At 38.2% G+C, this 13,790-nt stretch overlaps 1 protein-coding gene across 3 annotated transcripts in view; it reads right to left on the bottom strand.

The window, feature by feature from the left end:
* The window catches only part of hectd4 (HECT domain E3 ubiquitin protein ligase 4), a 39,501-nt gene extending 32,993 nt beyond the window's left edge, over positions 1-6,508 (bottom strand). For all 3 annotated transcript variants that reach the window (XM_077521090.1, XM_077521091.1, XM_077521092.1), the window contains exons 1-4: positions 5,805-6,508; positions 1,930-2,483; positions 1,110-1,199; positions 902-1,029 (exon numbers count right to left, since the gene is read on the bottom strand). In XM_077521090.1, coding sequence (XP_077377216.1) covers positions 902-1,029; positions 1,110-1,199; positions 1,930-2,483; positions 5,805-5,951 — 919 coding nt within the window. In that variant the 5' untranslated portion in view covers positions 5,952-6,508. The remainder of the gene's footprint in view (positions 1-901; positions 1,030-1,109; positions 1,200-1,929; positions 2,484-5,804) is intronic.
* Between the last annotated feature and the right edge of the window lie 7,282 nt (positions 6,509-13,790).

The following is a 13,790-nucleotide window of genomic DNA, read 5'->3' as shown; positions in this document are numbered from 1 at the left end:
TCTCTTTTTCTCTTTCTCTCTCTCTCTTTTTTTCTCTCTCTCTCTCTTTCTCTCTCTCTCTGTGTTTTTCTCTCTCTCTCTTTATTCTCTCTGTCTCTCTCTCTCTTTCTCCCTTTCTCTCTTTCTCCTCCTCTCTCTCGCTCTCTTTTTCTCTCTCTCGCTCTCTTTTTCTCCTCCTCTCTCTCGCTCTCTTTTTCTCTCTCTCGCTCTCTTTTTCTCCTCCTCTCTCTCGCTCTCTTTTTCTCTCTCTCGCTCTCTTTTTCTCCCTCTCTCTCTCGCTCTCTTTTTCTCCCTCTCTCTCTCTTTTTCTCCCTCTCTCTATCTTTTTCTCCCCCTCTCTCTTTCTTTCTCTCCCCCTCTCTCTTTCTTTCTCTCCCCCTCTCTCTCTCTCTCTCTCTCTCCCTCCCTCTCTCTCTCCCTCTCTCTCTCTCCCTAATCTGCTGTTGATGTTGTGCTGTAAATGGCACGTACTGCTGTCATGATCGAGGTTGGAGCAGTTAATACATGCTTTCCAAAAACATTATTTGTGTCACGCAAACGCCGTGTGGCTATTTGCACACGTAAATAACACCGCCGCACCGTGACGCAATCTGTTCAGCAGAGCACTTAGTGACGGATTTCCACATCTGCGTGTGTTTAGTGAATTAGGCGCTCGCAGATTGCTCCATTTTTCCCGGTTAGCGCAGTGCAAAGGAGACGCAAACCTTTAGTGGGGCAGAATATAATAATAATAACAACAACAACAACAACAACAACAACAACAACAATAATAATAATAATAATAATACTTAAAACTCTTTCAAGTTACTTTTTTTTTTTTTTTTTTTTTTTTTTTTTTAGGTGGGAGGCTAAAGGAAGGTCTGAAAATGACTGGCATTGATTAATTCAGTCAAGTCTTCACCTTTGTTCTCAGCTCCTCCAGCAGAGTTATCAGGTGTAGGTAACATATCTTCAAAACCCCAGGACACACTATGTTTTCCCCCAAGCAGGCATGATGAAGAGCCGGGCCCTCCTTCCAAGAGTAAAAGCCTGAAAGGGAATGAAGGTTACTTCCATGAAGGGTAAAGTCACTTATACAGTCGATTTTTGGTAAATCAACAAGTCATCACCTGTACAGGACATCTGACACTGGGAGTTGGCCCAGATCCGACTGTTTCTGCAATAGGTGCACTGTGTGAATGAAGGTCTTTAGAGATCCTCTGGAAAACAGTTTGGCAGATTATTCCAAATAATAAAAAAGTGGAAGAACAATGTCAAGCATTTCTGTAGGAAAAAAATGGATTATGATAATGACGATAATAATAGCGCTAAGTGTTACTTTTCCATTACAATGAGACAACTGGTTGATAGTGTTGACAACAGCAATGTTCTGATCACATTTTTTTGCACCCGAGTCCATGTCGAATATATTGGGGCAAACACAGTTGACATATCACAACATGTAACAGAGAGCAATGAGCAAGATGGAAAGCAGTACTTCACGCAATAAGCATTCAAATATCTGTGCATTGAGGAGAAGAATTTACTGATAATAACACCACTTACAATGTCATTATGGCCGACAAGCAAGCATAGACTATCGTAAATATTTTCTGTGTTGTACCAAATTGTAAATTTACCAATAGGGCTGGATGGTTCCTGACAACAAAGAACTACCGGTCTTAATAAAGGCTGACTAAAAACTAGAGGGTTCTGGTTTTCACAAGTCAAGATCGGTTGTCACCAACAAAAGCTGAACCAGTGGTCTGAGTGACACACACAAAAACACCAACATGACAGACTGTAAAACACCTTATAAAAAACTTGTTTCAGTCTAATTGCCCCGATAAAAGGCTTTTGTCAGGTGCTTGACAAAAAAAAAAAAAAAAAAATGTCACAGCAAAATTTCATGTTCAATATGTTCAATCAAATGTATCTCTCTGGGCTCACCTGGCACAGGCAAGTGCAACCAGTGCAGCAGCAGCATTTTCCCGATGTCTGGGAGTGCGAAGAATTGGCATTTGAGTCGCCTTTTGCGTTTGGACGGACTCCTTAGCACCATCTTCCAGCCAGGAGCAGAGCAGCCCCTCCAGGCCATTCAGACAGTCGGCTGGCTCTTTGCTGAGGCTGAGCGGCTGGCAGTCCCGGAGACAGGACAGCAGCACTTCTGCAGTGACGCCACAGAGCGCCGGGTCACTGCGGGTCTGAGACTGTAGAAGGGGGAAGACCAACAGCAGGCCGACACGGGAGGTAAAGGGAGCCTGCTCGGGCTGCTGGAGCAGACCTTGTCTTTTGAGCAAGGCCAAGGTCTCCTCATCAGCACCCCCAGTCCCTTCTCGCTCCTGTTGCTCCTCCAGGGCCAGCTGCCGCTGTGCCCCCCACAGGCCACGCAGAGCATTGAGTCGATATTCCAGCAGCCGGGCATATGCGTTACTCTGATTTCCGCAGACTGCACGTAGACGCTCGGCCAGTTCGACTGGGTTCTTCGTCTCAAATGTCAGAATCTGTAATGAAGGACAATGGTAGAGGATGAGAAAATTAAACATTATTTCACAAAAAAAAAAAAAAAACATCAAGCAGCAAATCAATGGAATAAATCCCAAAAGGCCATTAAGTAGACAACACCTTAGTTGGCTTTAAATGAACGTCAAATTATTTCAGGAAAAAAAAAGGCGGACATATTCAAAAACAAGGCAAAAGCACGATCATGTCTATAGTTCTTTGATACAGGAAATAATGGTCAGACACTGCACAGTGAAACAATGTGCATCATGTGCACTTAAGCAGCATTTCAGATATCGATTAGAATGTGAGGCCTATGAACGAAGGACTAGGGAAAAAACTATTATAGCATTTAGGAGGCACAATTTGTATTGATTACATTTCACTAACTCTACTAATGTTACGGTAAAACTCTTAACTGGCGGCTGGGCCCTCGGTGCCTTGTTCTAAAAAAAAAAAAAAAATACTGCTGCTGCTAGATGGAATGCAGTCAGCATCACAACACAATCCACAACAGTTATGAATGTCTCGGGCTAAGATCATACAAGGTGAGATGTGGGGGATGACAATGAATAAAAACACAAAGAAAACACAGGACAACCTGTTAAGCAAGAATGCTACATTTTGTTGACACAAAGGATACTCTTGTTGCAACATTATTGAATGGGATCGCCCGTTCTGCTCCATATGGGATATCTGCATCCCATTCGGAGATATGACAAACTGTGTATTATTGGCTTAATTCAAAAGTAGCTAAGAACGAACATAACACTTTGTAGCACTAACTCATTTGCTCCCAAAAAACATATAAATATGTTCTATTTTAAATATTCTAAGTGTCCCAAAGACGTAGTTATACGTTTTTGTTATGCTACAGCATACAGAAGGCTTTGATGAAGCTTCTCTACTGCAGAGAACGGTTGAAGCAATTACAAAAACGGCCAGCAGATGGCAGCAGAGTATAAGAGATCAACTAGGGCCATGTTAACACAAGCTGACTTCCCCACAATTCTAAACAGATCTGTGAATAATGATGAAATTTAGCTTTATTCTAATGCCAATTACTGAAAAAACAAAAACAGATATATACTTTTTTTCTGACAAAACAGAGACTAATCTTTCTTTTGGTAGGTCCCATGTTTATATAGCAATAGAAAACAATATTCTGTGTGCCTTGCAAAATCAGTCAAAATCCAGTAAAACATTTGGGAGCAAAGGGGGTTGTTTCAGTGAAAGTGACTGGGAGAAGAACAATCATACCTAAGAATTTTTGGCATGCTGTCATATACAGTTCTATTCTACATCAGCCCACCAAACCACATCTTTTCGCAAATCAATAAAAAGTCCGACAACTACATCCATCTTCACCCCTACAATATGTGATGTCTAGACCCCAGTAGATATGTCAGTTATTGTTGTAAGTAGGGGTGTTAAAAAAATCGATTCAGCGATATATCGCGATACTACATCGCGCGATTCTCGAATCGATTCAATAAAATAAAAAAAAACGATTTTTTTTATTTATTTTATATTTTTTTAAGAGCTCAGAATTGTTCATTCGGTAGTCTTACCGATTCAACGTCTTATCATCATTGCCTTTTTTTGTTTTTTTGTGTGTGAATCGATTTTTAAACTTCCATTTTTAATGGCAAAATATTCAACAAAACATCTGACTTCGGGTTAGGATTCGCACCTTGAGCATGGAAGAATGTTATATGAACGGAACATTAAGCCTTAATATTTTATTTTAATGCTGTTCAAACATGAAACAGATTACAACCTCTATAAGACTGAAATTTCAGATAAATAAATAATACATTTTCATATAAATCTTACACTCTACAAGCTTACTGATTAGTATTTTCTAAATTTGAATGAAAAAAAATCGCAACAATCGACTTATAAATTCGTATCGGGATTAATCGCTATCGAATCGAATCGTGACCTGTGAATCGTGATACGAATCGAATCGTCAGGTACTAGGCAATTCACACCCCTAGTTGTAAGCTATATCAACTTTTCTACAATATACTTTGATCACAACAGCAGAAGAACTGTGAAAACACTGCCTGCTCAGTTTTACAAAACATCATAGCACATGCAAGACTGACTCTGCAAGAAATACAACACCCTCTGATGCTTCTTAATATTGGTCTTTCAGTGGGATTATGCAAAAAAAAACAAATCTGACTCATTTTTGGGAGGTGCAATTATGGCAGATTCAATAGTTGTTTAGTGCCATGCCATATCCTGATAAATTAGTGACTAACAGAATAAGAGTGCTGTTTTGCCTGGTACAGTCAGGAGTCTCTCGATGTACCCTCGCAAAGATGAATTATTGTTGACAGTCACTGCTATACAGTCAAAGTATAGTAGACCAAAACACAAAACATAATTTAGTCTGATGACACCATCTTATCATTATGTGGTAGTGGTACTGTACTCAAGTCTATGATATGAATGTACTACAGACTCTTTGAAGTCTGTGATGAATACTAATATCAGCTTCATGAGAGTATCACAAATTTGTTTTCTATCTCAACTCAACTTAACTTTATTTATATAGCGCTTTTAAACTGCCTGAGCTGTCTGTGAAATTATAACCAAATAAACACTGTGCCTTCAAAATACATTGCTATTTTTTAACTTTGATGGGGACATGAAATTAAGTGAATGACCACTCAATAGCATCTGAAAAATCTATGAATATTTGAATTCAATCCCGCGACCCTTGTGAGGAATAAGCAGTCAAGAAAATGGATGGGTGAAGGTAATTCAATTAGTTTAATAATTAGTATTTTACAAAACTGAAAATTAATTTCAAAACAATTACTGGTGAATCACATTCACTCACGAATAATTCTGCTCAAAGACAAAAGTAGTTTTTACAAACCAGTAAATTAGTATATGTATCTTGACTTTCACGCAAAAATAAACACACGGAAATTCTTGATCATTGGTTGCTTGAAATTGTACTACAAATGCAAAGCATACAAATTATGTGAACATGTACCACATAGTACCTGAGACGTTTGCATTCAAAATACATTTTGTAAGTGATTGTTTCAAATACTTTTATTCTGAAAGAAAGCACCGGAAACACTTGGAAAACAAGCGCCTTGACAGAGGGTCGATAGCAAAGCAGGGCAGGGAAAGTTGCAAACGTTAGCGCTATCGTTATCATCAAGGGTGTGTTGCCGCAGACAGTCAAAACACATTCTACGTATGAAAGCGAACCAAACTCACCAGTGTCACGCGTCCACGTTCCCTTCACAAACACGTAAAAAAGACAAAACGTCATTGGCGTATGTGACTCGACTCACCTCCTGCTCGGTGTCCCCTTGCTCCGACACTCCAATTTCACTAGGGAGTTCGGCCAGATCTGTGACCCGAATGAGTCCATCGTGGAGAAAAATGGTTTCCTCTTTCACCGAAAGCCACTGGGATGAGTCCACAGCCCCGGAGCCCATCGCTCTCTCCTCCGACAGTGATGCCAAGGGGGTCGAACATTAAAAATTCAGTGGCAGAATGACAGAAAACGCCCTGGCTACTCGGCTGATCTACAATAACAATATGCTGTTGGCAAGCCCGTCCGGTTTGACGACGGTGTCTGACAGAAAACGCCGTGCTAGGCTGCGAGCTAGCGGACCGCAGCCACACGGTGAGAAGAGAGCGATGGCAGGTCCTGTTCACATCGCATGTCTGCTGCTTTCCCGTCCGTGCTATAGCTGCTGCTGCTAGCTGTCTGCCTCGGCTAGCTACAAGCAGAGCTAGCTAACCGTGCGGCGTCAACTCGTTAACGTTACCGAGCAGAGTGGGCGTGACACTCGCTCTAATTCCGTTCGAGCGCCACACCTTTACAGCGTCAGTCCGGTCGCGACAAATACCGCATCTGTCATCGGTGATTATAGTGAGAAAACGAGCCCTTAAGCAGCGCCGGGTACACCAGCCACTGTCTTGAGTGGCTGAAGACGATATTGAGAATCCCAGCTGTCAGTGCGACGCCATGTTTTGGGCAAACGAGCTCCTCCCAGCATGCACTTCGGGCCATAGGGTCAAGTGCTGGAAGTCCATACAGCTTTTACCTTTGAGTCAACAGTTATCATGTGGATGACTTTCGTCGTAATATTTATACCCCATAAGGTTGATGGATGACTTGAGTGGGAAGGAATTGGGAAAACGTGGTGATGCGTCAGAATGGCAGATCTGTGTTTCCAGTCAGCTGGTTTTTCGTTTTCCCTGCTGGTACTTACTGATGTACCCCATGGCTCCCTATTGGGACCTATACTTTTCCCCCTCCATTCTTATGTAAATGCACTTCATTAAAAAAAAAAAGAAAAGAAAAAAATAGACAAATGAGGCTAAATAAAGGATGATGACACTGTCATTTACTGCTCATCCTCATGTGTTATGGAAACTATATAGTTATTGAAATCTGCCTTTGATATTGTCGCTGCTCAGAATGTCAGAATTTTCAACTCTGCTGCATTCAGTTATGTCCCCTGTCTTCTGAACATTGTTGCCATCTCCAATTACGATATTTAGAGTGTTACTGTATTATCATTGTATGTGCACAAGTACTACAGGACAACAAAATTGACTTCAAACAGTTGCAACTCGCAACCCATCCAAGAAACATGAAAATAATGACCAACAGAGGGAGACAGAACAGGAAGCCTGTCAGACGTATTTTGTTTGTGTTTCTAATCACAATTTTATTTATAGTATTCACATTTCTTAAAGTTTCTCATTTTTGTACTGGTTCCAACATTTACATGCAGATGCCTTTTTTTCCTTTGTCCAATCAGATTAATTAAATGCTGCCAAATCAGGCTAATCTGCTCAGGGTCTTGAGAGCTAGTTGAATTTGGGACTGTTACTTTAACCTCAGAGGGTTTGCCTGCATGCTCCAAAATAACCAAAAATCTGTCTGGAGCCGCAAAAATTTTTAGAATTGCGATGAAGGAAACAGGGTGCTAGTGTTAGTCTAATGTGGCCCAAGGGCCCAAGACCTAATTAGAACTGCACCGTAACAGAAAAAAATATGCAGCATCCAATACTTTGCCGTTCATTTTCTTCTACCTTTCAGCTTCCCTTTTTGGATTTTTTTTTTTTTAATTGTAATTTTTTTATACTTAATTTTTCATATATTTTTAGACTTTTTTGCCTTTTGGTCAAATTTCAGACATTTTTGGCAATTTTGTTGACATTTTTATGATAATTTTCAGGATTTCTTTAACTTTTTAAAAAAAAAAATGTTTTCCAGCTTCTTTTTTTTTTTTAAATTCAATTCTCTGACATTTTGATCTTGGACATTTTTTACAAATTCATGGACATTTCATGGTAATTTTATAGTTTTCCTCTTCCTTTTTGAACATTCAATGGTATTAAAATAAATAAATAAATAAATTAAAAAAAAAACTTTTTCATCATTCATCTCTCTTTTTCTGATAACTTAAAAAATAGGACTGACATTTTTTTTAAATATTTAATTATTCATTTTGTATTTAATCATTGCTTTATTTCAATAAAACTATTTTTTTTTTATTTTTTTATTTTTTTTAAACAGATCCAAAGCGCGTTACAGTAGAGGGACTAAAGAGCCACATGTGGCTCCAGAGTCGCCGCAGGTTGCACCCCCCTGGTCTAACCAATCACAGTAAAATACATTGAATCCATCCATCCATCCATCCATCAGCTAGCTACAGTGGCTAGCTATTGAAATACAAATAATGCATGACATGATGTAGTTATGAAACTCTAAATTACTGAATTACTGTACTACTGGATGGATGGATGGATGGATGGATGGATGGATGGATGGATGGATGGATGGATGGGCTAACTATTAATTTCGTTGCAGTAGACTTGCATAGCTTTTCAAGGTTTTCAGTCTATTGAAATGAGTCTGAGGGCAAAGGAAGTGCACGTACCTAAATCCTATCAAATATGTTGTTTTCATGCACACTTAGTCTATAATTAGGTGTCTTTGTCAGTTCTCTTTACAGCCTTGGGCATTGCACGGCACATAAAGGAGAGCAAGAATCCCTCTTCTCCTTATTGCCTGAATTTTGCACTCCAGCAGTGTCTTCTCTATATTTTTAAGAGCTTCAAGTAGGTCAGAGGCCTTGCAAAGAACAGCTAAAAAAGAATCATTTAACAACCAAACAGAACTCAACCTTATCTGTCATAAAAGCAGTCTTTTGTTAAGACTGCATGGTGTAGCTGCGACCAATGGCTATCTGAGCCTAACATTAAGAGGGACTTGAGCCATTTTCTTCTGCCTTAACTTTCTCTCCTTTGGCAGAGTGAAGCCATGTTCGAATTTGCACAATCCATGAGGAGAGAAAAGAAAATAGCGGCTTGCTGGAAGCGCTCAATCTGACCAGCCAGCCAGCCTGCTGCAAGGGTCATTCTAAATGTAGAAAATGAAACAATACTATGTGACGTACTATGGGATGAGTGTGACTCAGGGAGAGAAGAATAAGGCCTTTTCACATCCTTTGTAAAAGGGTGTTCGCGGCTGAAAAATAATGGTCTTGCTGTTTGCTAATGTAGTCTCACAATGAATGCCGATTCTCTTTCATACCGATGAGTTTTCACTCAAAAACAAGCATCACAAGACTGGTTTCCATGGGCATGGCTTTTCGAAACATGGGTTCTTACAAGGTTCTAGAAGTAAGTGGTCAATGGATCCAGTATTTATAATCAGATCATATAAAGAACATGTCTGGCTATTGTCATAGCTTTGAAGTATATTTGTCGTCAGTAGCATGTTGTAAAATAGTCCTCCTGAGAATATGAAATATAGAAATACAGAAATTTGGTTACTTGATTTAATTTAGCTGCATTCATCTATTTGCAAGTTGTTCAATAATGTAATGAGACCAGGGCTACTAGTGGGTAAGTTGTCACATTGCATTTTTTCTTCTCCACCAGAGGGCGCAAAGAAAAAGTGAATACAGTCTTCCCTCGCTATAACGGGGTTCACTTTTCGCGGTCTCGCTGTATCGCGGATTTTTTTTTAAGTACAATTTTGCATATTTTTTTACAGTAATTACCCATTTTATAAAATTTATGAAGGTTTGAATATTGTCAATGTTTGAACAATAGAGAAATGTGAGAAAATGTAAATGCCTCAATGAGAAAAGTGTATAAATTGTGCGGTCGGGGATTTTAGAGCCTTAAAACATTTATAAGAGTTGTAAAACATAAAGGTAACTACTTCGCGGATTTCATTTATTGTGGGTATTTTTTGGAACCTAACCCCAGCGGAAAACGAGGGAACACTGTACTAGTTTTCTTCGTGTACATGGTCAAGGGTTGTGTTCTGTCTGAGAAGAGAATAGCACATTGTGAGCTGACATGAGTGCCAATTATCTGTTTTGCACAACCCAAAATCAAAATTTTCAACTTCATATATATATATATATATATATATATGTTATATATATTTTTTTAAACAGGTGTCGTACATAGACAAATTCTAGCAGCAAATCATGTTGACTCGTTAGAGGAGAGATTCAGGCATTTTGTCAAACCTCAGTCACTGCTCTGTTTTAAGCTCACTTTAAATTAGAGCAAGTATTAGCCAACATGGTAGTTTGGGGTAACTTGTCTCAGTCATTTTGGGGTTTGTTGTCACATATGCAAAGAATGGGCCAATGAAAAATACACCTCTGGCAACTCTGTTTATGCCATAATTGTTCTTCAGATGTTGAGTCTGAAGAGAGAGAAATTTAGTTTGCCAGTTTTGGTTCATTGTTTAAAAATTGATTTTCCAGTTGGTGGAACTCCAGTATGCCCACGTCATCACTGGTTTTAAGTTTCATGAGGAACCATTGCTTTATTTTTTAAAATTCAATTTAATCTAAAATTTCCAGTACAAGGGAAGCAAATCAGGCATTTGAGGTTGAGAGCTATGACCTACATGCCAGCAGTTCCTAAGGACTTTTTTCTATTTCATATTATTTTATGCTAGTTTGCTCAATGACGATGGTAAATTTTCAAGATCAATGATAAACAATTTCTCTGGCTGGAAAAGCAAACAAATAAAAAAAACCAGGAGAACAAGGATATTTTTTTCTCTTGTTTTATTAGTTGCAAAATCCAATGTGAGATCTTACCCCATAAAGTGTGGCAACTTACCCATTGGTGGGGCAAAATGTCACATGTTCACTCCCTCTCTTTGATGGCTTATAACTTTGCACTGACACAAAGTACAAAAATGACATGAATACAAAAAAATATACCTAAAACTTTGGTCTTTCCTCTGGTATATGTTTTGTTTATATATGATGTATTGATTCCAAGAAATATATAAAAGTATAAAAAGTGATACTACTAGCCCCGGTCTCCCTAAATCACATTAGATTAAAGGCCAACATCTTTAAACTTGAGTAAGTTCAAAGTTCATGTAGCACCTTATGGAATGCTGCAAAAAGCTGGGGGAAACTCATTCACTCCGAGCCATTTTCAGAGAAGCAATCCCGTTCGCTCTGGATTTTGACTGATTTTGAATATTGTGTTCTATTGCTATAAAAACATGGAACCTATCAAAAGAAAGATTAAAGTCTCTTCTTTCATCAGGAAAAAAAGTATGTTTCTATCTGTTTCCGTTTTGCAGCAATTAGCATTAGAAGAGAGCTAAGTTTTATCAGTTTTCACAAATCTATTTAAAATTGTAAGTAATTGAGCTTTTTTTCTACATGGCCCTGGTTGATCTCCTTTGCTCTGCTGCCACCTGCTGGCCGTTTGTGTAATAACTACCATTTCTGCAACCGTTCTTTGTAGTTGAGAGGCTGCATCAAAGCCTTCTGTATGCTCGAGCATAAAAAAACCCCAACAAAACGTATAAATACGTCTTTGGGACACTTAAAACATTAAAAAAAAACATATTTACACGTTATTGGGAGCAAATGAGTTAAGAAAAACCTTAATGCTCTGCTAGATGTTCTCAGGAAAGCAATAAAAGTTGTCAACACACTATAAAGTCATCTGAGGAATGAAGAATTGTTTTTATGTTCTAATTAAAAGTTAGATAAATTGGTATACAGCTTCCAAGTAATTTTCACAAAATACAAATTAATATTAATTATATATATGCAGTTGTTGTATGCGGGATTCAAAATGGATGAAATCACCTAAAATTTATAAATAAATATAAAAAAATAAAAATAAAAAAAAAGTACTTCTAGTCCTTAGAAATGTTTTCTTCCTTTTTTTTTTTTTTTTTTTTTTTAAATACAACTCTTCTCAGTTCAGTTCTCATTGAGATGGCAAAATCAGGTAAAGAAAGGAAAAACCCTGCCATGGTTTGACTTTAGCCACAGGTGCTTCTCGTAATGACCTCGTTTACCTGCCGGTTGAGTACAAGCACCTGCAGCTAAAGCCAAACTGTGGCACTGTTTGCACTTTCTGGACCTGGAATTCCTATCAAGGCTTAACCAGGAACACCACACATGAATTGATTTTATTTGATTTTATTGACCTGTATTAACTCTGCAAAATCTTTACATGCAACATTGTGTGCAAACATACATGTTCCCAGTGCATGCACTACTCTATTTACAACAGAGATCAAGATTGGCAGAATGCTCTTGAGAGATTCCCTGTTTTAAAGAAAACAATCAATCAAACATGATTTGTGTTGATCTCATGTAATGACCACGACGGCCAAAGCAGCACAAAATAGAATCATATACAAGATGCTACTGGCAGGTGCTTTACACACTGCCACAGGGGGCAGAAATGTTGTGCAGAGACAACAAGACAGTGATCATGAAAGACATGGAGTCTCTTAAATCTGCTACAACTACCCGTTAAGAGCCATGTGATTATATGCTATTCAAATCAGCTTAGCAGTTTATTCAAATTATGCCATAGTCATGCAGAAAATGGCCTCTTGTATACGAAGTATAAGGAAAGAGATGTAAACATCAATATATGTATATATATATATATATATATATATATATATATATATATATATATATATATATATATATATATATATATATGTATAAACTTTGTACCACAATAATCTTCATGCATAGAATTTTCTTGTTTTTGTACTTGGAATAACTTGCAAACAGCTGAATAAATTGAGGTCATTCCACTTTGTAAAGTGTGCTTTGCTTGGTTTGCTGTGATTATTGATTACGCGCCAAAGCCATGAATTGGGAGGGAGTGGCAGAATAACCCTGCGTTGTGCAAACGGTGTGTTGGGGTTAAGAGTGGGCCACGACTGCCGCAGGCACATGAGAGTCACAAGCACAGTGCATGCAGGTAAGGCTGCACACACTTATGACAAAAACAGTTGTCCACCTTTTCTTCCTGACTAATTTGTTAAGAAGTGAACGCTCACCGTGTGCATTCAGTGTAAAACTTTGACATAGAAAAGCTGTCTTAAGTGTTAATTACCACAAACTGAAATTTCACGGATTAAATAACCACACGTACACCTAACATTTATCTTGGTGTGCTCTAATCAAACCACAAATTAACATCAATTGGTGGATCCAAATACTCATGAGTCATCTATGTCATATTTCTATCCTAACCTGAGCAATGTATCAGTATGTAAACATTTCGTCATGATTATATGCATTATGTTCAGTGTTGTCTCACGCGTCAGTGGTTTGGCATGCTCGTATAATTCAAGTGTTATAGTCGGGTGTGACGACATCACACCAGATATCAAAACTAATATGCTAGACATTGTGGTGAATGTTCAGGCGAAAGCTCTCTGCTTTTAGGATCCTCAGTAATGATTGTGACCTCTGGTGCTACAACATATTGCTTTTCTTTTTCAATGCCTATGACGCAAACAATGTCGAAGGCTGAACATACTGCTGTATTGTGCAACTGTTTGTCTATATGTCTTGGATACATGAATTAAATCGCTGGCTAAAAGATGCAAATATTTTTCAGTCTATTATTTCATCCATGTTGTGCAGAAGGTCACTGAAAACTGTTTAAATTTAGCTATACTGTTAGACCACATGTATGATTCATATTTTCCTCGATTTGCCATGCTTTTTTTTGTTGGCTTTAGGATATATATAGTTTGGGCTTTATGGTGCACTTTTTTTTTTAATTTTTTTTTTATTTAGCATGCGCTTTACTCCAGCAAATGCATTTTGGGGGGGAAACAAAGGCCACAAGTGTGGACTGAGATTTTTCTTTTTACCCTGGAGTTTGTTTTTAATAAATAAATAAATAAATAAATAGTCTTTATGTTAAACATGGCACACTATAGAGAACAAGTACTGACTGTATTATTATCATTGCACCTAAATGAACATTAA

The sequence above is a fragment of the Festucalex cinctus genome, chromosome 5, assembly GCF_051991245.1.
Source record: "Festucalex cinctus isolate MCC-2025b chromosome 5, RoL_Fcin_1.0, whole genome shotgun sequence".
Classification (NCBI taxonomy): domain Eukaryota; kingdom Metazoa; phylum Chordata; class Actinopteri; order Syngnathiformes; family Syngnathidae; genus Festucalex; species Festucalex cinctus.
This window is presented reverse-complemented; position numbering and strand designations above follow the sequence as displayed.